This window comes from Mesoplodon densirostris, chromosome 20, assembly GCF_025265405.1.
Source record: "Mesoplodon densirostris isolate mMesDen1 chromosome 20, mMesDen1 primary haplotype, whole genome shotgun sequence".
NCBI classification, from domain to species: Eukaryota; Metazoa; Chordata; class Mammalia; order Artiodactyla; family Ziphiidae; genus Mesoplodon; species Mesoplodon densirostris.
The window spans coordinates 8,786,190-8,808,815 of NC_082680.1; the positions used below are offsets into that span (position 1 = coordinate 8,786,190).

The 22,626-nt window shown below is 39.2% G+C and overlaps 2 protein-coding genes across 2 annotated transcripts in view; one reads left to right on the forward strand and one right to left on the reverse strand.

Annotated features, from left to right (window-relative positions):
• CSMD1 (CUB and Sushi multiple domains 1) overlaps positions 1 to 22,626 on the forward strand; it is a 1,461,432-nt gene that overhangs the window by 628,932 nt on the left and 809,874 nt on the right. The window lies entirely within an intron of this gene.
• LOC132481290 (receptor-binding cancer antigen expressed on SiSo cells-like) lies at positions 15,425 to 16,166 on the reverse strand. Its single transcript, XM_060086043.1, has one exon. The coding sequence runs from the start codon at positions 16,058 to 16,060 to the stop codon at positions 15,425 to 15,427; it is 636 nt and encodes a 211-aa protein (XP_059942026.1). The 5' UTR covers positions 16,061 to 16,166.

The following is a 22,626-nucleotide window of genomic DNA, read 5'->3' on the forward strand; positions in this document are numbered from 1 at the left end:
CTTCCCTGGTGGCGCAGTGGTTGAGAGTCCGCCTGCCAATGCAGGGGACACGGGTTCGTGCCCCGGTCCAGGAAGATCCCACATGCCGCGGAGCGGCTGGGCCCGTGAGCCATGGCTGCTGAGCATGCGCGTCCGGAGCCTGTGCTCCGCAACGGGAGAGGCCACAACAGTGACAGGCCCGTGTACCGCAAAATAAATAAATAAATAAATAAAAATAAAATTGTGGGTTGTGCATCTTTGCTATAGAATTTCTACCCTATAGTTAATGTTTTCTCTATTAGGTTCTTACTAGTTTCAGGCAAAAATTTCTAGCACGTGAAGTGTAGATTTCTATCAGTACATATTAAATAATTCTCCCACTTTCATTCTCATTATTTTTAATGTTAATGATTGGTAAAACATGCTGCAAATATCTGTGAAGCTGGTTCATTTCCATTAATATTGCAACTAAGGAAAACAGTATTGTTTTACTATTTAAATAACAAAGGGCTACAATAACTAGAAATTATATATGAACAATATGGCTTTGAGTAAAAATAAAAATACACAAGCAGTTTTCGAAAGTACGTTATCAGGGAATACTTCTGACTATGTGGCCACGATTTTCCCTCTTTTTTTAGTTTGCATATTATGAAGTGGGTGCCAACCATGGCCTTTAAATTAATCATCTCCTGGCCATTTCCTAAATCAGTACTATTAAGCACTGCTGTGAAGCCACAGGAGTTTTATTCCCAGGAACCCTTTTCCTAAGTCACATGAGGTGTGCAGCCTCTTTCAGGTAAAGGACGGGCCACCCTCCTGACATGAGAGAAGACATCACAGCAGCCTGTGGCTGAAGAGCCTCCCTCCTCCCTCCTGCCCTGACAGTCATTCCCCTGTGATTTAGTAAGTGTTTTTAACTGAATTTTTATAGGGGGAGTGAATGGGTTCCATCTAATGGTTAGAAAAGGAAATGTCCGATTTAGCTCATGTCACTAAAAGGCACAGAGCATCACTGATGTCTACAAACATTTTCCAGTTGAAGTTCCAAAATCATACTGTATAACAAAGGGGAAAAACAAAATAAATTTGCAACAATCCTTTCTCTCGTATAGTTGTTTCTATCTAATAATATTAATAAATAGCAAAGGAATGGATGGCATAGACAAAGTATTTATTCATATGTAAATAAAACTGCTACTAGAAGCTGAGTGTTTAGCATACACATAGGAGTTAAGCAGAGTGATTTTGCTGGACGCAGGGGCTACTTTTGGGGCATCGCTGCGTGGCCACAACCAGAAAGACATCTGGGTAATGTTTAGTTTTTGAAGGAAGAAAGGCAAACTATTGGACACGATTTGAATGTAGAGACTCTAAGAAAGATTTCTCAGAAAAGTTGTTGTTAGTTATCAGCTTCTGGGTTGGTTAATTTCACCTGCCCATCATGACCGAAGCCTCAGTATTTAATTATCATAGTCATCTTACAAAGCACATTCTATGTCTATTATAATAAATATATAAAATATGATATTGAATCTTCATGAAAACTATGAGACAGTCATTATTCTACAATTAAAAATCTTGGCTAAAGATGTTAAATAAAATGGTAGATTGTCTAGTGTGTAGATCACACCCCGTCTTCGAGACCAAGATTCTTGCCACTGTGCCGTAAAGCTGTTGTGAGCAGATTTGGAGTATGCATGCCCCTTGTGAGAATTTGAAAATACCCTTTGGGAGGAAGGAGAGTCTTTATTTAATTACTTATTGATTGGCTTTTTGTTATTCTGATTTTGGTTATCTTCTGTTAATCAAACTCATTTATATTCATCAATAAGTTACTCCCAGCAATTATGTCAACTATTTTATAAGTTTACATTTTTAATCATGACACAATTTGGCAGTAAGCCAATCACATATGTTGCATATAAACAGGTATCATACTTTTCAAATCATTAAAAGTAGTTTTTTTAAGGTTATGAAATAAACTTCAATGGGAAGCTATGTATTTGCCAAATAAGATTTAAAATAGTTTAAAATACATATCTCATTTTAAACACTACAGATTAGTCCAGCATCAACAGTTTAGGTAAAGAAAATTCTGGGTTCTTAACAGATGTTGGTTGGGATTTGTTCCATCTAATCAAGATAATTTTATTATAATAGCTGATCAATCTGATATATTATTTTAAATAATTTAAACTAACATGGTATCAGGCTGATTTTACTTTAAATCTGGCAATATATGTTAATTATCTTATTATATACTCTATACCTAGCTGTTCATGAATGACTGAATTGCTAACACATTTAAAGACACACCCTGTTTTATAAGCCGTTTAAACTGCTTTTTCACCCATTACTGAAAGTTTATCATGAGCAAGGGTTATTATTATTATGAAAAGAAATAGGATTGTCAAGAGTTATGAAAGGAAATATTTAAATATTTTGAGAGGACTAAATCTATAAATACTATAAAACATTTTCTTTTTTATTGCCCAAACTTAAAAACAAATTACCACATTTTAATAGGTGGTTATATGCTGTTATTTGCAATACTCTTTTGAATATCTGGCCCAAATAAAAATAAAATACATATTTAATTCCCCCACTTAAGAAATCTGTATATTTGATTCAGTTTCTTTCGACTCATCAGAGAATGCTTGAAGGGGAAGAGAAATGAAACACCCAAAGCATGATTGGCTTCTAAATTAAAACTCAGGGAAAATAATTATCTAAGGCATTTATATATATATTTTTAAAAAGAGTTATTAACGAAAGATTTTCTGACTTTGGACTTTCAGCTAATAAATGTGTGTATGCATGCTTGTGTATACACAGACACACATACAAAAAGTTGTGTGTGTGTCTGTACAAAACCATTGCTGATTTCTGGGAACTAGCTACTAAATCTCAAATTATGGCAAATTCATTGATTTATATGAGTTTATCAATAAAATAGTCACTAGCCCTGGAAAATGAGAGAACACTTCCTATCACATTTTTATTTCCAAGAAATCAAAGAATAAAAAAAATGAAGAAATACTGTAGTGATACAATGTTTTCCTTTTCAGTTTTACTTTTTTTTCTTCTAAATTATAGAAAGACGAGAGAGTTTGGTAGTTTTCAGTAGTGTATTTCTACTTATACAAGAATGATTTGGGATGCATGCTATTTTTAAAAAACAACTTCAGGAATATTGTCACATATTTTCAGATAATCTTAATATTATGCATATGCTTCACTAGTAGAGTATGACAGGTCACAAAAATAGGTAAATATGTAAAAGTTAAGTATTCTTTTGAAAACAGTCTCCCTAGCACCAAGCAGAGTGTGGCCTTTGGAAGGACATGCAAATCCGGGTGCAGGAGAGACATTTCTAAGCAAGTTCAGGACACAGGCTGGGCCCTCACTCCACGCTCTGCGAACAGCTCTGCATAAGCCACGGTTGGATGCAGAAACCTTCATTAAAAGTAATAATTTGCATATTTTCAGGCAACATACAGGGATTTATTAGAATTTTATTTCCATACATTTCACCTGCCAATACAGTATGCTTGCAAGAAAGAATTAACTGCTGTAAAACAAACAGAAGATTTGACTGCTGTGAAACAAACAGAAGATTTGTCATCAAATAACTCTTTATCTGTGATCTCATTAGAATATGCTGTTAGAAGAGAAAAATCAACAGTCATCATATGGTCGATAACATTGTTAACTGGCTTTTTCCACTTAATCATTGTGAATAGTTTTATTTTTTATCTGTTTTTTTTTCACTAGTTCTTTAGTTTGGGCATTTAGCTGGTTTTCCTACTTCATATTTTGGTGGGGTTGTTTTCCTTTGCTATATCACATAACAGTGAAATAAATGTCAACATGTATGTGTGAATAGCCAGTTTTTTCCATGAGATAGATTCTGAAAACTTGCCAAGACATTTAATATATATATGTGTCTTGATTTTAACTGACACTGTGTTTATTCCCATAAGAAGTGTTTAAACGAACCTGCTGGAAAAATCCCTGCTAACCCTGGTTATAATCAGTTGCTGTTTTTATAATCAAATGTGAACTGCCTTAAATACATGGCTTATTAATACATTAAAGATAAATGTTGTCTGATCAATAAGAATAATGCAAGAGAGCCCTGTGGCAGTGTGTGATCACACTTCCTTTCGGAACCGTATTCCTTCCTAAGGAATGGCAGAGGCAAAACTCATTCCAGGGAGGAAACACAGAAGGATCCAGGCAAACTGGTTACAAAGATCTGAGATTGCACCGAGAGTCACTTCGTCACACAACTGGCTTGACTTTTTACTTTAGCAAATAGTAAGTGAAATTTTAGAAAGAAGTGACAGTATTAAAAAATTGGAATTCTAAAGTTGGGTTGTGCTAGAAGCTTATGTAACCAGTACTTTAAACAAACAAACAAAAAACAAACAAGAAAAACAGGCCAATATCATTTAAGTGATTATTTTTTCTTCAAGGAAATGATAAAAAAATCACATCTACAGGAATTTAGGCAGTGAATACACAGGAGCGCTAAAAGTTCAAATAATTCATGCTCCAGTCAGAGAAATAATTCCGTGTTGAATTTTACTCTCCACTTTGATGATTTCCCTTATTGAATATAAGAAAATGCCTTTGTTTTGGTAGCATGTTGAAAATACAGTAATTTATTCATTTAGTCACGAGAATTGACCTCCAAAGTGAGAGCATGGCATTAATCCCTTTCACTTCTCTCGGCCTCTCTTTTCTTACTTGTAAAATAAAATAAGATTATCTAGAGGTTTACATGAAGAAACAGAAATAAAATTACCCTAAAAGTCAAAAATACCACACAAAATGGTGGTATTATTTCTTTAAAAATATTTCATTGCGTTTGATTGCCTCGTATTTAAAATTCAGTCCTAAGATTGGGAGTTCTGGTTTACTAAATAGATTATCTAAAGTTCTAAACGTGTAATTTGAATCGTCAAATCCCAAAGCATATAAAGAGAGCAAAAAAAAAAAAAATCCTTGAGAAAGATCTTATGCAAAATCAATGGGCACAGTCATCATTTGTATTTTCAGAATGTTACTAGGAACAGAACACATCTGAACGGGCAGCTGCAGCCTGTGGAAACTACGAGAGCCTGGTGGAGCTGAGGGGAATATAAATCACAACTTGAAGAGAGAAAAAAGCACAAGCAGAGTCCTGAGCACTAAAGACTCGGCAGCTCTCTAAACGTGGACAGGAAATCCAGTGGGCCAGAAGGCAGCATAAACAGAGTATTTACCATTTTGTGATTTCAGAAATACTTTGAAGACACAGTTCACTGCCACCAAAAGCCAGCTCCCACAACTGGGCCCAGACCACAGCGACATACAAATATCTGTTTATTGGACGTTCCCAAAGCTAATTGAGAAGCTGAAGCCTGTAGAGGTCCGCTTGATGCTAACGGACCAGCATTTCCTTGACAATTTCCCTGGAAGTTTTCCTTCCTCCCTTTTGCTCAGAGTTTGGTTGGGTCCACAGCAGCATTTCAATTGCGAAACATGAAAATCTGGCCTCAGGGTCCTTAATTGTATTTCTGGAGTGCTTAATGTCAACGACGGTGAATTTTCTTGCAGCTGCTTCTTGAGTAAGCACAGACCCGAGGATTCTCATGGCCACATCCTTGTGGCAGGCAGACCCGGAACTGCTTCATCACCCAGGACTCCAGTCTCCTGCTTAGTCACAGATGAGCTACCAGCGACATCTTCTCCTGGGCTGGGCTGCTGTCTTCACTGCAGTGCATCTATGCTCACAAAGCAGATTTCAGGGTTCAGGACCCACTTCACTCTGCTGGGCTTCCTACTTGATTAAGTTAGGAGGTGCTCTGGGCAAGCAGTGATTTTGTAAGAGAAAACCCACACAACTTGACAACTTCCTATTTGACCACTGCCTGTCACAAAAAAAGTCATTATTTTCGAGCATGTTTGAAAATTTCAAGACCTCCCATGTAAACACGTCTTTAATTTCAGAGCTGCATCTAACACAGGCTACTTAGTGGTTGAGTAATTCGATATGAATAATACAGTAAACGGGAAATGGCACTTTTGTCAAATAACTCAATCACATGTTGACTAACGACTTTTCCTGAGTGACAAAATGCCAGGTGAGATTGTTTGAATAAAATGAGCTGCTTTTTAAAAATTACCTAACTCTGCATTCTAGTCTGACAACTTTCCAGAAGTTCTCTTGTTGATGAACATTTCATCCAAACATCCCCCTTTCTCCTGGGGGAATGTCAGATTTCATCTTCCATGAATTAAAATGACAGTATGTATGATTCTTTCACACCAAGTTCAGATGGTTATTTTATCGTCAAAATCATCATTTGATATATCAATAATACCCATTCATGTCGTCATACCAAAAACATTCAGACTTTTCAAATGTAGCCATCACTTAAATCATGATTTAATTTTAGATCAAGTTAGGTTGGAACAAAGTTTCAGTCCTTCCACCACCTGTGTTCCGACGTGGCTATGAGGCTGATGTGTTCTCATGCTCTTCAAGCATCCAGTTACCTGTGGATCCACTGTGGGTGCTGAGCTACAACACCGTTCCTCCAGCTCTGGCAGCAGTGGAAGGATGAGGGTCCTGCCTTGTGGACCTGGTCCTCACACGCGTCCTGAGGATACAAGAGGGAAAGATGTCTGAGATGTGACTTTGTACTGGAGGCAGAGGCAAGCAGTTGTCACCCCCCTTATCTGAGTTTTCAAAGAAAATATATTCTGAGGTTAGGAATGCTTTAGGATGCACAGCCACAAGCAAAATCAAGGAGTAGAGATGGCTGTACTTCTAGAAACGTAAAGTTCACCTGCATCATATTCTAGATTCATATTCTGGAGTGAAAACCCTGGACACTGAGCATGTGTTATTTGCAGTGGATGTTACTTGCAGGCAAAGCAAATGAAACGTAAGGCTGACTCCTGGCCTTTAAGAAACTTCAAGGAGATTTAAGATGAGAAGACTTCATTACACATCCCATTTTAAAATTAGCAGACACTTAATTAAAGGACATTATTGAAAGTATTTAAGTCATTCTTTAAGGGATACAGTGAATGAATTAGCAGGAGCGTTAGGAGTTGCTTCTGCCCGGGGTGAGAGTGCAAAGCTGTGCTTGTGGCTGCCCGTCATCCTCCTGTCCTGGCGACCCAGGATGGGCCGTGTCAGCCCTCTGTGCACTCGGTTGGGGGGGTGGTGACATCTACCCCAGCCTCTGAGACAGATGTTGGGACACCTTAGAGTAGCTCAGGGCTGCAAAACCACTGCATGTGCAGACAGAGTACGTAGGTGTTGTTAAGCTAAGAAAGGGCTGCAGTTGTGTTCACTCACTAACAGCTGCTAAGGTCAAGGTCTGGCTGGCCCTGCTTTGGCCGCCAGCTGGCCTCTACCTGGGTCCTCATCTCAGAGCTTCTCCCTTTACTCCTTCCACCTGGGGAAGAATCACAGGCTTCCCAGAGATGCTCATTGTAGCACAGAGAAAGCTTCTGAGAAATTCTTTCTCTGGGGGCGTTCACTCCTTTCACGGTGGCATTTCTGTTTTAAAATAGGACCTGACTAGGGGAAAAGCACTTCGCTGAAAAACTTGATCTCTGGAATAGGAGCTCTAAAGCTTTAAAGGAAAATGTTTTGGAAAAAAGTTTTCAGGGACAGGTTTCTTGGCATCCCTCCAGCTCCTCATTTCAGATGTGGTTTCTTCCTAGAGCTCACCCAATCCAGGGAATTAACCTGGAATTAATTTGGAATTAAAGAGTTTTGCTACATTCCTCAGGAGCAGGGCTCTCCTTAGCTCCCTTGACCTTGCACACAGTTTTGTTAGGATGTTTATTCCCTAACTGCCAGAGAGGTCGTGATTCTTGGGACCTCTGCATTATACTGGGAGGGGCTGGGACATGACCAGCAGGACACACGTGCATTTCACGGGCAGCTGCTTCTCATCCTGCAGGCTCCCCCGTGCGTGCTTCCACTGCCCAAACGGTGGTACTCACTCTTTTTGAGGTTGCCTTTTTCTTTACTGAAGTTCAAAATTCATCGTCATAAAAATGATCTTCTGTCTTCTTGTCATGGCTCCTGGGCTGTGAAATACGAGACGGCCATGACTGTTTCGAAGCCAGTTTTAACCTTTTTCCCTCTGGATGCCAAAAGGTGACGTTATAGAAACCTAGGATTTAGTTTTCCATTGCCTAGGCCGTCATCATGCTGACTATTGTGACTGCTTTGTGCAAATCAAAGTCAGAGAGGTCTCAGCTTGTTTTGCTTATTTGTGTTTCCCAGGCTGCTTCGACCCGTGATGAAGTAGGTTATGTGCCACACTCCTTGCTACTCGATCCAGAGTCTAGAAAGGTCCCTCTAAGGGAGGCTAGTCAGAACATCGTGGACTGAGGAAGCAAAATGTGTCTGGAAGCAAGGAAGTGATTGTCTTCTTTCACAGTGTTGCTTCTGTGTTTGCGAAGTCCTTCCCTAGTAAAGTAAATATGTTCAATATACAGTGCACTTATGTGCTTTTAGGGAGGAGACAGAGTGTGAAGTTTCCTGGGAATTTTCCTGTGAAGAAATGCTACCATTTTACTCCAAATAAAAACAGTTTACTGCAAATAAAAATCTGTATATATATGTGTGTGTATATATATATATATACAGATTTTATGTATTTGTAAAAATGTGTATAAAACTACACATATACAGTTATATACACAGATTATATATATAATTTTGTATATAGTTAGTATATGTTCCCAATAAGTTATATATAATTATATCACTGTATATGTATATATATACAGTTAAATATATACATGTTCATATATATTCCCAATAAGTTATATATAATTATCATTATATCAGTATAAGTATATATACACTTATATATATACACTTATATATATACATATTCATATATATATACTCCCAGTAAGTTCTATAATTATATCATTATATATGTGTATATATATGTATATACACTTATATGTAGCTATTTATATATTCCCATTCAGTTATAATTATAATTATATATGCATATATACTTATACATATTCATATATACCCAATAAGTTATATATATAATTATAATTATATCATATATGTATATATATACTTATATGCATATTCAGATATATTCCTATTTATATATAGTAACTATATTATTATATATGTGTATATATACTTACTTATATATGTATTCCCGATAAGTAGGAAACTATGTATAATTCTCAGTCACTAAGTACTTCCATGAACTAAGGAGTAAGTGCCAGTAGTCAGCACACATTGTAAGTGTTCTATTTTCCCTTTTCTTCCCTTTTCTTTTACTTTGGCACTGCGTGCTTTCAGTGTACCATCTTATTTAAGCTCTACAACACTACAGTGAAGTAGGGATGGTTGCCATTCCCCATGTATAGAGATTTCCTCTGATTAACCCCCTTTTACAAGGATTTAAAACTCAAACAAACACGAGCTTACAGACTAGGGTCTTACACACCACTGGTTACCAATACGGCCAATCGTGTTGTGTGGAAGCGAAGGCGTGAGCTGCAGTTTAGGTGAATGGATTTTAAATCCCATGCAGTCTGGGCAGCTGCGACAGGAGGCCAGGTGAGGGGCGTGGAGCCAGCTGGGAAGATCCGTTCTCCTCATCTCCCCATGTTCAGCCCGACCTGCTCTGTGTTTACCTTTACTATTATTTCTTCAGCCTTATAGAGGTATAACTGACAAATAAAATTGTAATATATTTACAGTGTGCCACACGACTTTGATATACATATATGTCATGTCAGGATTCACTCTAGTGTTAATTAACACATTCCTCATCTCATGTATTTACAGATTTTTTGTTGAGAACACTTAATTTCTACTCTCCTAGCAAATTCCAATTATATAATACTGTATTACCAACTATAGCCACCATGTTATACATTAGCTCATCATTCCTTATTAAGCTTCATCTTGTAGCTGAAACTTTGTCCCCTTTTACCAGCCTCTCCCTAGTTCCCCCACCCCTGAGACCCCTGGAAACCACCATTCTGTTCTCTATGAGTTTTACTTAAGATTTCTTTTTGGTTCCACATATAAATGATATCATTCAGTATGCCTTTCTCTGTCTGGCTATTTCCCTTAGCATAATGTCCTCTCGGTTCATCCATGTTGTCACAAATGGAGAGGGTTTTTTTCTTTATTTATGGCTGAATAATATTCCTCTGTGTGTGTGTGTGTGTGTGTGTGTGTATCTCACATCTTCTGTATCCATTCACCATCGATGGACACTTAGGTTGTTGCTTCCATATCTTGCCTATTATGAATAATGCTGCAGTGAATCTCAGAGTGCAGGTATTTCTTCAGGGTAATGAGTTTGCTTCCTTTGGAATACGTACCCAGAAGTAGAACTGTTGGATCATATGGTAGTTGTAGCTTTAATTTCTTGAGTAAAAGCTTCATACTGTTTTCCACAGTGGCTGTGCTAGTTTTTATTCCCACCAACAGTGTACAAAGGTTCCTTTGTTTCCACATCTTTGCCAGTATTTATCATCTTCTGTTTTTTTGTTGTTGTTGTTGTTTTGCGGTACGCGGGCCTCTCACCGTTGTGGCCTCTCCCGTTGCGGAGCACAGGCTCCGGACGTACAGGCTCAGCGGCCATGGCTCACGGGACCAGCCGCTCCGCGGCACGTGGGATCCTCCTGGACTGGGGCACGAACCCGTGTCCCCCGCATCGGCAGGCGGACCCCCAACCACTGAGCCACCAGGGAAGCCCAAAGAATCTGTGGCTAGACTTTTTAAATGGCATTTTTCATCGTGTCAAAGATGAATATCTGGGAAAATTTTTTGGTGTTTGGGGAAATATTCTGAAACTGTAATGCTGAGGAGACTAAATAACTTGGGAACATTTTTCCCCAGTGATTTACCTGGAGAAGTATTTTGATTTAATCGAGAGGATGAGTATTACGCTGAGAAGCAGAGAGAATGATGTTATATTAACAAAGATGGGGAATTTTCTCCTGTGGGCGAGAAGAGACATAGTGTGCAATCCACGCGTTCATGGAGTTTTTGTAGCTTTTAGATTTATGTTCAGTTTTGCTTGAATTCTGAATTCTCATGTGTGAAGTGAGAATTACAGTACAATTTACATTTTTCAAAATAATTTAATACATTTTGGAAGGGATCTGAATTGTCCAAACCGCCCTAAAGGGTGGTGTGTGTTACCCCTTTATCACCTGTGAGGGTCTGAGGCAGGAGAGAGGAGTTGAAGATGCTTCAGACAGACATTTGGTATAAATGGCTCTCGTTTTATTACAGTGTTGTTATTACACAGTAACCCTAATCCTATATGAATAATCAGTGCTCGTTGGATAAACATGCACAGAGCCCTCCCCCCATCACCATGCATGTTCTGCTGTCACTAAAAACAGAATTGTTGTCAAGAACTGGAAGCAGAAATATTCAACTGGATGTTTGCTGACATCAGCATCTATGGCTTAAAATCTATTGATGTGATACTTAACCCCTCATATAGTATCTGTCTACACTGGTTAATTCTACACTATGTGTGATAATTCGTTTTATATGTTAACTTAGCCAGATAAGTTTATATATGTTAACTATAGCACTCAGGTATTTCATCAATCATTTATCTAGATATTGCTGTGAAGGTATTTTGTAAGCTTGATTAAAAACTAGAGTCAGTTGACTTTAAGTAAAGGTGATGACCCTGGATAATGTGGGTGGGCCTTCTCCAATCAGCTGAAGGTCTCCATTCCAAAGACTGAGGTTTCCTAAAGACGGAGGAATTCTTTTTTTTTTTTTTTTGTAACTTTTTATTTTATATTGGAGTATAGCCGATTAACAATGTTGTGATAGTTTCAGGTGCACAGCAAAGCGACTCAGCTGTACATATACATGTTTCCATTCTCCCCCAAACGCCTCTCCCATCCAGGCTGCCACATAATATTGAGCAGAGTTCCCTGTGCTATACAGTAGGTCCTTTTTGGTTATCCATTTTCCATGGCTGAAATATGCCTGCCCTGCATATTTCAACCATGTCAGAGCCACAATTGTGTGAGCCACCCTTTTAAATCTCTTTATGAATGAAAAACAGTAACAGTTAAATGATTTCTCTATGAGCTTTTATCATAGCCTCTTGATTTCTTAATTAAATACTTCAATATATTAATATTTAAATTAATATTTAAGAAAATATTTACCATCAATTTTTTGCTTTGTCAATAATAAAATCCTTCAAGTCTGCAAATAATTTTCTAAATGGTATGGCTTAATCTTCATCTTTAAATTTTCTTTGTCGTTTAAAGGAATGAAAGTCTCTAAAGACAATTAAAAACTGCCCCAGATGTTGAAAATTTATTCCTTACTATATACAGTGAATGCCTAACCTTGTGCTTGGGGCATTTTAGACACACAGTAGTTTTAGGCTGTAGAATGATTGGGGAAAGTATACATTATATTTTGAAGCTCTAATACATTTTAAGGATTTGGAGAATATCATTTGCAAAATCCCTTATTAGATGACACTTAGTATATTGATGTTCCCTGATTCTGAGGAGAGAAAAAAATATTTGTTTTGGTTATTACATTCCATGACTGAAATGAAAATTCATAAATAAAGGCAACATGTGATAGGTACACTGTAAAAAAGAAAAAGGTGTAAGTCATAGGAAGATGGTTCTGTCATTACCATTTTGAGCAACCTGTATATTTCCCACTCAGCCCAGCCCATCTGCTTAATGGGATGATCACCATGAGATAGATGTGTTTACTGAGGTGCCCAGAAGGCCCCTTGCAAGGGATTAAATATCTTTAAAAACCCATTATCATTAACAGAGCCTATTTTATTTCACAGTTGTGCCAGTGCCATATGATCAAATGCTACTACTGGGCTTCACGACACACCCAGACATCTGACAAATGATGACAGGAAGAAAGGCAGAGTGGACACTGTATAAATCATAACACAGGAAGTCTGTCTTAGCATCACTTGGTCTGTAAAGAAACCAGAAAATATTACCAGGTTCCTGCACTTCTTTCAATGACAAAACCGAACATGTCCCCAAATGTGAATGTGTTTCCATTGTAGATTCAAAACGTTCTCCCTTCAGGTATATAGCATAAGGGAACTTACCTGCTGAACTAGCACTGTGGTCTAATAGGTAAAGACATGCCACCCCCCAATAAATTAAATAAGTGGTAAATAATATTCAGTAATCAGGGGCATCAGGTAAAATTATTTTCAAATTAAGAGACACAAAAACTATTGGAAATGTCCTTTTCAGCAGTTTTTTAAAAGATTCACTGTGATTTCTTGCATTCACATTAAAGTTTTGAATTTTGAAGGGGCAATAGGTCATAACGAGTAGACGTATATGACAAAATATTATCAAGGGCTGAGTTTGAGAAGCACAAGGTGAGCTAAGGAGGTAGGGATTGGGATACATGGATGAAACAACCCTAAATTGAAGAAGGCAGGAGACACATTGGAGAATGATAGGTCACAGGGAGTTTATGGGTCCTACACCAAGATCACAGCTCTAGCAATACTGTTGAATGACTGATAGGGTATTGGAATTGTTAAGTTCAGTCGATATCTGTTGCCTTTGTGATTATTATCTAATTAGCCTTTACCTGTTATAAAATTCCCTCTGCTGATCCTCCTGGTGTGAATCACAGATAACATCATAACCATGTTTCCTCCTTGCAGTGGGGCATAAGAGTGCTTTGTGAAACCCACTAAATCCACCATACAGAACCTTTGCTCATGGAAAAGCCTCATTTCTGACCCTCATGTATGTCCTGATCCATTTCCTCCATCTTTTTCTTTCTCTGTTCTAATTCTTGTTTTACAATGTTTTGTAAGCCCCCTTTAAATTATTCCAAAGCCAGGGGTGCCAGTGGGTAAAGCATGAGTAGGTAAAAATATAAATTGATAGGTAAGTAAATGAATAATAAATCTACAACCAGAGAACACATTTCTACAAATGTTAATGATAAATAGGAACAATTTTAATGATAATTCAATTCAGAAACAAAATAGATAGGTCAAAAATCTACACCTCCTTCCCAGGTTTTTGCTTCTTTTTCTGCCTCCTTTCTGGTTTTCTGGAAGTTGAAACAACTAAAAAGTTAATGCTCAAGAAGCAAGCTTAAAAAAGAGACAAGAGTTTTCAAAAGCAAAAACGCTTTTGCTACCTCCTCATCAGTAACCAACACTGTAATATAAAATCTCTTAATATAAAAACAAGTGTCATCTCTCTGAAAGTCTGCATGTGCATTGCCGAGTTGGGTTGTTTCTTTCCTCCCATATAATGATTGTAGTTGCTTGTCCAAGGGACAGAATGCTCATTAATTTGCTTGCAGAGTTATTGCCATGTTGCCCTTTCCCTTCCAGAAACACAGTAACTAAACATTTAGATACTGTGTCAAGTCTTGTATACAGACACAAACTCTGCTTCATTTTCTGACACCACTTGTGTTGCAATATTGATGGGATACTTTCAATCTCTGGAGGATGGCATCCTATCAGAAACAGTTTTGTCTTCCACGGTTTTCATCTCAAGTGTTTAAGGAAGCAAAAAGAAAGAAAAGCAAACAAAACTATTTCGAGATTTTACACTGTACAGAGTGATACTTTGCTCCCTTAAGAAGTATTCCTCTGGCCAAATGGAAGAAGTTATTATCATCTGGCAACGGCCCTGAGTCAGCCCGTGTGCATGCCAGGGCTGTATAATCCACCACTCCCCCATCCGCTCTCCTGTGCTTCATAATCCTCATAGTGCTGTTCTTCTCGGGGTGGAAAATACATATTCAGATTCAACACATATCCTTCACTGGGTCTCTCAGGTGTATACCCGGCAATTCAGATTCATGAGCATTTGAATAAAAGAAAAAAAAAATCTTTCTGAAATGCTTGCCGAGAGTCTGAAAGGCAAGTTGGTTTGTTGTCTGGAACCCCAGAACCCCTACGGTCTACATGTTTCGATTTCCAACCCTGAAATTGTGATATACCTTTTTTTTTAATATTTAAAATTATTTATCATTATGCACATTGAAGGAAAGCATTATAGACAGCAGAGTTCTTTCCCACCATAAAATTTACACCCATTTAATTAGCTAGAAACACTAGCTTGAAGAGGTACTGATATATTCCATTTGTAATAATTTCTCTACAGCAAACAATTGTCTTACAGTTGAAACATGTTGAAGAAAACATTGTCTCACAAGTCTTTTTTGTTCTTTGAGTCTCAATCGCCAAGAGTTCAAGGGACTTTGAGAGAATCCTGGTGTCCTGTATGGCCTGATGAATGCATCAAAATCAAGCAGTATATTTGTATTCTGAAAATACTCTTAGCTCCGTACAAACGTTGCTTGGGTTGTGGAGCTCATATTTCTCCCACTGGCACTATGCATCTGAAGGACATTTTGTTATGAAAGTTTCACACCAGTTTTGTTTTGTTCCTTCTTCATTAGCCGCTGTGCTTCCTTTTCCATGTTCTTCCTTTGTTGTTCTGCTGCTCTTTTCTCTGCTATCTTCTGCTGCCTCAGAACTTCTTCGGCTTGCCAGGCCACATCTTCTTCTTCTTCCCATGCATTGGTATTTTCCTGCCAGGTATCCAAGTCACCTAATTCAGGAGATTGATGAATAAAAGGCATATCTTGTGTAGCTGCTCGTCTACTAGAGAAACCTGTGCTACCATCTGGGATGCCAAAAGCTAATGGTTCTCTCTTCTTAATAATGATTTTCTGGGTTTTCCTTATAGTTGGTGTCATGTCCTTAAAATAGTCAGGTTCCCGTTGCTCTAAAGCATTTTGCTGTGTTGCCACATTCCCATTCCCTCCTTCCATCTTTACACTTGTGGGTGCATCTTCATCCCAGGAAGTCCACTCTTCAACATCTGTCTGCTTAGGAACTGATGAATAATCAACTGTAGTTGGCAAAGTTATTTGGTCTCCACTTACTTTCCGTCCTCTGCCAGATCTGCGTATTAATCTCTTTAGGCATGAGAATACTGTTGCTAGGCAGGTACAAACTTTAAATAACCGAAACTGTGTGATAGCCATGGTGGGCGTCAAAACCCTCAGCGCTTTTGGACAAATGACATCTCTAGGAAGTCAACAGGAATGACAGCTTGGCTGTGTCAAGTGAAAAAGAGTCACCTGCCCCTCCCCCTCCCCGCCCGCCCGGTGGAGGCTCCGAGCTGCCGCGGGCCGCGTGCGCACACGCTCGCTGCCGGTCCCTTCCTCGAGCTTGCGCTCCGCCGGTTCAGTCCCAGCCCCGCTCATTCAAAGCTGGGCGTGCGCTCTGACTCAGCTGCTGCCATAGTCGTGCCCTCGTCGGGAAACTCTCCCCCAGTCCCACCTCCTGCCTCTCCTTAGCCCCGTGATATATCTTTGTGTGTCTGTCACCAGCCTCGGTGCCTGGTATGTGTAGACACTCATAAATACATATGCAATGAAAGGAGTGACAAAAACGATGTGTCTTGGGGGAAAAAGGTATGTTTGTCCCCACTGTGAATGTGAGACACACATCCAGTCTTTGTTTGGCCCCGTTTTTCTATCTCCTCCCTGTGGAAGAGGTTCTAGCTCCTCAGTGTGTTACTGAGTCCAAGCTCGTACTGCCTGCCAAATGACAGGCCAGTAAATCCAGAGACACGGTGTTGGGGCAAGAAACAGTGACTTAATTCAGAAAGCAAGCAGACCAAGAAGATGGCGGGCAGGTGGACTAGTGTCCCAAAGAACTATCTGACCAGGGTGAGACTTCAGGCTTCTTCTATACTAGAAAGGTAGATGGTGTGGCTGGTTGCTGCAGACTCCTTGGTGCTGGCCGGACCCTGGAGGGGGTGTGATAATCCTATGTTCCTGCTGCTGTCTGTGTAGGTCTGGTCAAAATGTTCCAGTAAACCTGTAACAAGACACATGTTATTTTCTGTTCTGCAACTTTTTAGCTCTATATGAATGGCAGTTGCCTTTAATGAATGATCTTGCCTTTAAAGATCAAGCCTGGGAGGCAGAACCTTGAGAAAGGGCTATTATGTATATTTCAGGCTATAGGTAACGTTCCTTTACAAAGTGTAGAGCCAGCATGACTAAGCGCAGGAGACGGAGCACAGAGGTCAGAGCTAAAGGAATAGATCCAACGTGGAGTCGGGTCTGTCCTTCTCTGTCACATAGAGAGCAGGGATGTAACGGGTTGGTGGTGGAGGGGCACAGACAGGGGACAAAGGAGTGGTGGGAAGTTTGGAATAAGGAATATGAGGAGAGAGTTCCCAAAGGCACACGGGGGTTCCCCACCAGTGACTTCGTCCCCATTGTAATCTCTTCCACCCAAGATGGGCCCACTATTCTCCTTTCCACCCATGCACGTGTTGCTCGCCTTGGCTTTCATTCCTATCCCAGACCCCCGAAAACAGAAGCAGTCTCCTGGTTTCCCCTTCATAGAGAAAAGGTGCAGCTCTTTTTAGATATTAGAGGGATTTTTAGTGCTACTAGCAATGCGGAAATAATATTTCGAGGAGCACGAATTCCTGTGAAACCACCAACATTCTCCCTTACTTCCAAAAAGGCTGGAGTGACCTCCAAGCCTATTCTTTTAGGGGCTTCCCTGGTGGCGCAGTGGTTGAGAGTCTGCCTGCCGATGCAGGGGACACAGGTTCGTGCCCCGGTCCGGGAAGATCCCACGTGCCACGGAGCGGCTGGGCCCGTGAGCCATGGCCACTGAGCCTGCATGTCCGGAGCCTGTGCTCCGCAATGGGAGAGGCCGCAACAGTGAGAGGCCCATGTACCACAAGCCTATGCTTTTAAAGGTTAAAATCTTAAGCTTGGAGTTGCATTGAACTAATTTCAAATATAGGTTGTGCCACATTGCACTGTAATTCCAAGTAGCGTCATTCTCAGTGGTCCTACCTGAAAATGAAAATATTAATAACCTTGTAGTTTTGTCATTGGAATTTAAATATTTATGCAAAGTACATGACACAGTGTTCAATACATATTACGTACTCAAATGAAAAGTAGACATCGTTTTTAGTAAGTTTCAACGTACGTATCTTCTTTTCATATACTCTCTTTAGGCATGTGTGAAAAGTTTGTGAGGATGATGAAAGTCAGGCCATCAAAAGGATAAATCAGGGCTTCCCTGGTGGTGCAGTGATTGAGAGTCCGCCTGCCGATGCAGGGGACATGGGTTCGTGCCCCGGTCCAGGAAGATCCCACATGCCGCAGAGCGGCTGGGCCCGTGAGCCATGGCCGCTGAGCCTGCGTGTCCGGAGCCTGTGCTCCACAACGGGAGCGGACACAACAGTGAGAGGCCTGCATACCGCAAAAAAAAAAAAAAAAAAAAAAAAAGGATAAATCAGTGCTACGTGGTAGTTAAAAATACAGGCCCTTGAGGTAGACTTCTGAGGACCAGATTCTACCTCCATCACTTCCAGCTGGGATGAAAACAAGTGACCAGCCTCTCTGAGACTGTTTCCGCATCTTTAAATGGGGACAATAATAGCTTGACTTCACGGTTTTGTATGTTTAGAACTGAATGAATTAGTATATATAAACTGCTTAGAACAGTGCCTGGGACACTGTGTGCTACATACACTTAACTATAGCTGATACCCACAAGTTTGTGCAAAGTTCAGTCCAGGAGTTGTGTGATGAGAACTTTTAAGATTTAATCTCTTAGCAACTTTCACATATGCAAAACAGTATTATTAACTGCAGTCACCATGTTGCACCTTACATTCTTTTTTAATAACTGGAAGTTTGTACCTTCTGATCCCCTTCACGCATTTCACCTACCCCTCCCCCCCAACCCTCTGCCCCTGGAAACCAGCAATCTGTCCTCTGTATCTGTGAGCTTTGTTTTTTGTTTGGTTGGTTTTGTTTTTTTCTATTTTAGATTCCATGTATAAGTGAGATCATGTGGTATTTGTCTTTCTCTGTTGACTTATCTCACTTAGCATGATGCCCTCAAGGTCCATCCATGTTGTCCCAAGTGACAAAATTTTATATTTTTTATGGCTGAATAATATTCCTCTGTGTGTGTGTGTGTGTGTGTGTGTGTGTGTGTGTGTGTCACATCTTTTTTTATCCATTCAACCAGTGATGGACACTTAGGTTGTTCCCATATCTTGGCTATTGTAAATAAAGTTGCAATGAACTTTGGGGTGGCTCTATCCTTTCACGTTAGTGTTTTCATTTTCTTTGGATACCCAGAGGTGGGACTGCTGGGTGATATGCTAGTTCTATTTATGCTTTTCTGGGGCAATCTCTATGTTGCACAAATTTACACTCCCCACAGCAGTGCACAGGGGTTCCCTCTTCTCCACATCCTTGCCAATACTTGTTTCTTGTTTGTTTTTTCTTTCCATAAAACCCATTCCGATAGATTTGAAGTGATCTCTCATTGTGGTTTTGGTTTGCATTTCCCTGATTAGTGATGTTGAAGATCTTTTCATGGCTCTATTGGCCATCTGTGTGTCTTTTCTGGAAAAATGTCTGTTCAGATTCTCTGCTCATTTTTCAGTTAGATTCTTTTCTTGGTAATGAGTTGTAGGAGTTCTTTATGTATTTTGGATATTAGCCCCTTATCAGATAAATGATTTGCAACTCTCTTCCCGCATTCTGTAGATTGCCTTTCACCTTCTTGATGGTTTACTTTGCTGTGAAGTTTTTTTAGCTTCATGTAGTCCTACTTGTCTATTTTTGCTTTTGTTAACTTTGCTTTTGGTGTCCAATCCAAAAAATCATCACCAAGACCAATGTCAAGGAGCTTACCACCTATGTTTTCTTCTAAGAGTTTTATGGTGTCAGGTCTTATGTTCAAGCCTTTAATCTATTCTGAGTTAACTTTTGTTCATGACGTGACATACTGGTCTGGTTTTCCCAACAGTGTTTATTGAAGATACTGTCCTTTTCCCATTGTGTATTTTGGGCTCCTTGGTTGTAAATTAATTGACTGTATATGCATGGGTTTATTTCTGGGCTCTCTATTCTGGTCCATTGATCTATGTGTCTGTTTTTATGTCAATATCATACTGTTTTGATTACTATAGCTTTGTAATATACTTTGAAATCAAGGCATGTGATGCTTCCAACTTTGTTCTTTCTCAAGATTACTTTGGCTATTTGAGATCTCTTGTGGTTCCATACAGATGTTAGGATTATTCTATTTCTGTGAAAAATGCCATTGGAATTTTGATAGGGATTGCATTGAATTTGTAGATTGCTTTGGGTAGTATGGACATTTAAACAATATTAAAACCTTCTCAAGTCAATCAACCAGGGACACTATTTCTAAGTGTCATTAATTAGCTGGGTGTCCATTTATTAATATTTTCTGATTAATTTAACAACTTGATTGAGATGCAATTTATATACAAAAACTTCACATATGTAATATATTAAATTTGGTGGGTTTGAACATATTTTGATACTATTTTTTCTTAGTCTTTGGTAGTCCTTAAAGAGTTTTGATGTCCCTACTCAGGCACGCCCACCATCACATTTTCTCTCCCTGTGTATCACTGTACTGATATCATCAGGAAGAGTGTACAGTATTTATTGATATTTTTATGGAACAGAATAGAGTAATAGAAGTGGCATAATTGTCATGTGTAATGTCAAAACACTTTGTTCAAGCCCCAAAACCTCTATCGATTTGGTTGATGTTGGCTGACAGGCTGTTAACGTAAGTAGAGAAAATAACATGTAGGACAAGAGTCAAGTTTATTTCCTTTTTTTTTTTTTGTATTATGTGTCTCAAATGGAACCTAAGCGACAACTTAAGAAAGTCTGTGAACTCGTGAGATGGGGAATCTATAGCTTTTATTTCAGCGGATTAAGGTAGAGGATGCTTTAACAAGCTCAAGGTTCTAGTGTGAAGGCTTCATTCAGTCTGATTGGTTCAGTTCAGCGAAGTCTCCCTCATTGTGCCTTCCATGGAATACTTAATGAATTTCAAATATTAAGCAATCTCCATCACTCTGGAAAAGGCTTTATTTAAATACTTCTTATACAATGCTTAACAATAGGAGAGAGTCTTAAAATTCACATCTCCTGGTTGGCAACATTGAGATGTGTGGTGGTGAAATGTTCCTCCTGCCTGGCTCGACATGAGGTTTGAAAGCAAAGAACAAAATCTCGTGTTAATGTGTGTTCAGTGCATTTTGGGGTTTTGTTTTTTTTCATTCATCTGAAACTAAATAGCCTCAGAATGAGAGTTGTATTTTTCACACAAAAAATAAAACTATGAATGCATCTGATGTTTGCCCTTCCCAGGCACACTTTGTGGTGAGTTGCTTATATTATCAAATCCTACCCACAATTCTACAAGCCAGGCAAACGATTCTATGGATTTTTGCACAAAAAAAAAAAAAAAAAAAGAGAGAGAGAAATGGAGAGAAACTTGCTCAGAGTCACAGGGTATGAACCCAGGATCTGGTCTTATCACCGTGTTCCAAATCGGCAAATGTCACTCTGTCCTCTCAAAAGGCCTAACTCTCCACAAGTAGGTTCATTTATGCAAGATGCATACTCTCCAGAGAGCTGCTGTACAACAGTTTACCTACAGTTAATAACAGTGTCCTGCACACTTAAGAATTGTTAAAAGGATAAATCTTGTGTTAAGTGTTCTTACCACAAAAATGCAAAATGTGTGATTCTAACTCATCATTTTGGCTTCATATCAGATACAGTTTTTTCAACCATTCTGTGTAAGGGAATTCCCTTTGTTTCCATTTTTTTGTCATTTTAACTAATATTGTAATAAGTGTACATTCCCCATGGGAGAGAGAACCCCACTACCGGGATTGCGCCTCACCTCACCATGTGGGTTTGTTTCACTTTTATTAGTTACTGTCAGATTGTTTCACAAATTTTTTTGCCAATCTACTAAATTTATATTGTATATGTTTATATATATATGTGTGTGTGTATATATATATTACACAGAGAGATCTTTAATTTGCATTATCCCATTTTTTGTGTGTTTGCATGTGCTCCCCCATAAATATTATTTATTTACATTTTTGGCTCACTTGCCTATTAGGATGTGTTTCTTGTTCCTGGTTGTAAGTGTTCTTTTTGTTTTAATTTATATTAATTCTCTGTAATCTTGCTTCACTGTGGACACACTGAATTGTTCTCAGTATTTATACTGCTTGCATCCATCTGTGTTAATTGATATTGTTAGTGGTATCTTTGAGGGCTTCTTGTGGCAGCTAGAGGCTCATTAAGGTGTTCCCACCAGGTGGTCACAGGTAAGGGGATACTAACAGTTCCCCACTCTTCCCAAGAGCTCACAAAGCTTCCAGGAGGAGAGGTTCAGATGATGCATACTAACAGTAGGAAAGTGGCGGGGATCCACCCAGTTCACTGAGGGACCACCCAGGGCATATGATGCTGAGGTTGGCAGTGAGAAGGACGGAACAGCTGCCTTGGCCTGTTCATCATTTGACCTATGCCATCATTTATGTATCTGAAGGATACCTGAGCTGTTTCTACCCTTTGGCTTATTGTGAATAATGCTGCTGTGAACATTCATGGACACACGTCTGTGTGGACACATTTTCACTCCAGTTAACTAAATACCTAGGAGTGGAATTGCTGGGTCATATGGCAATTCCATGTTGCAC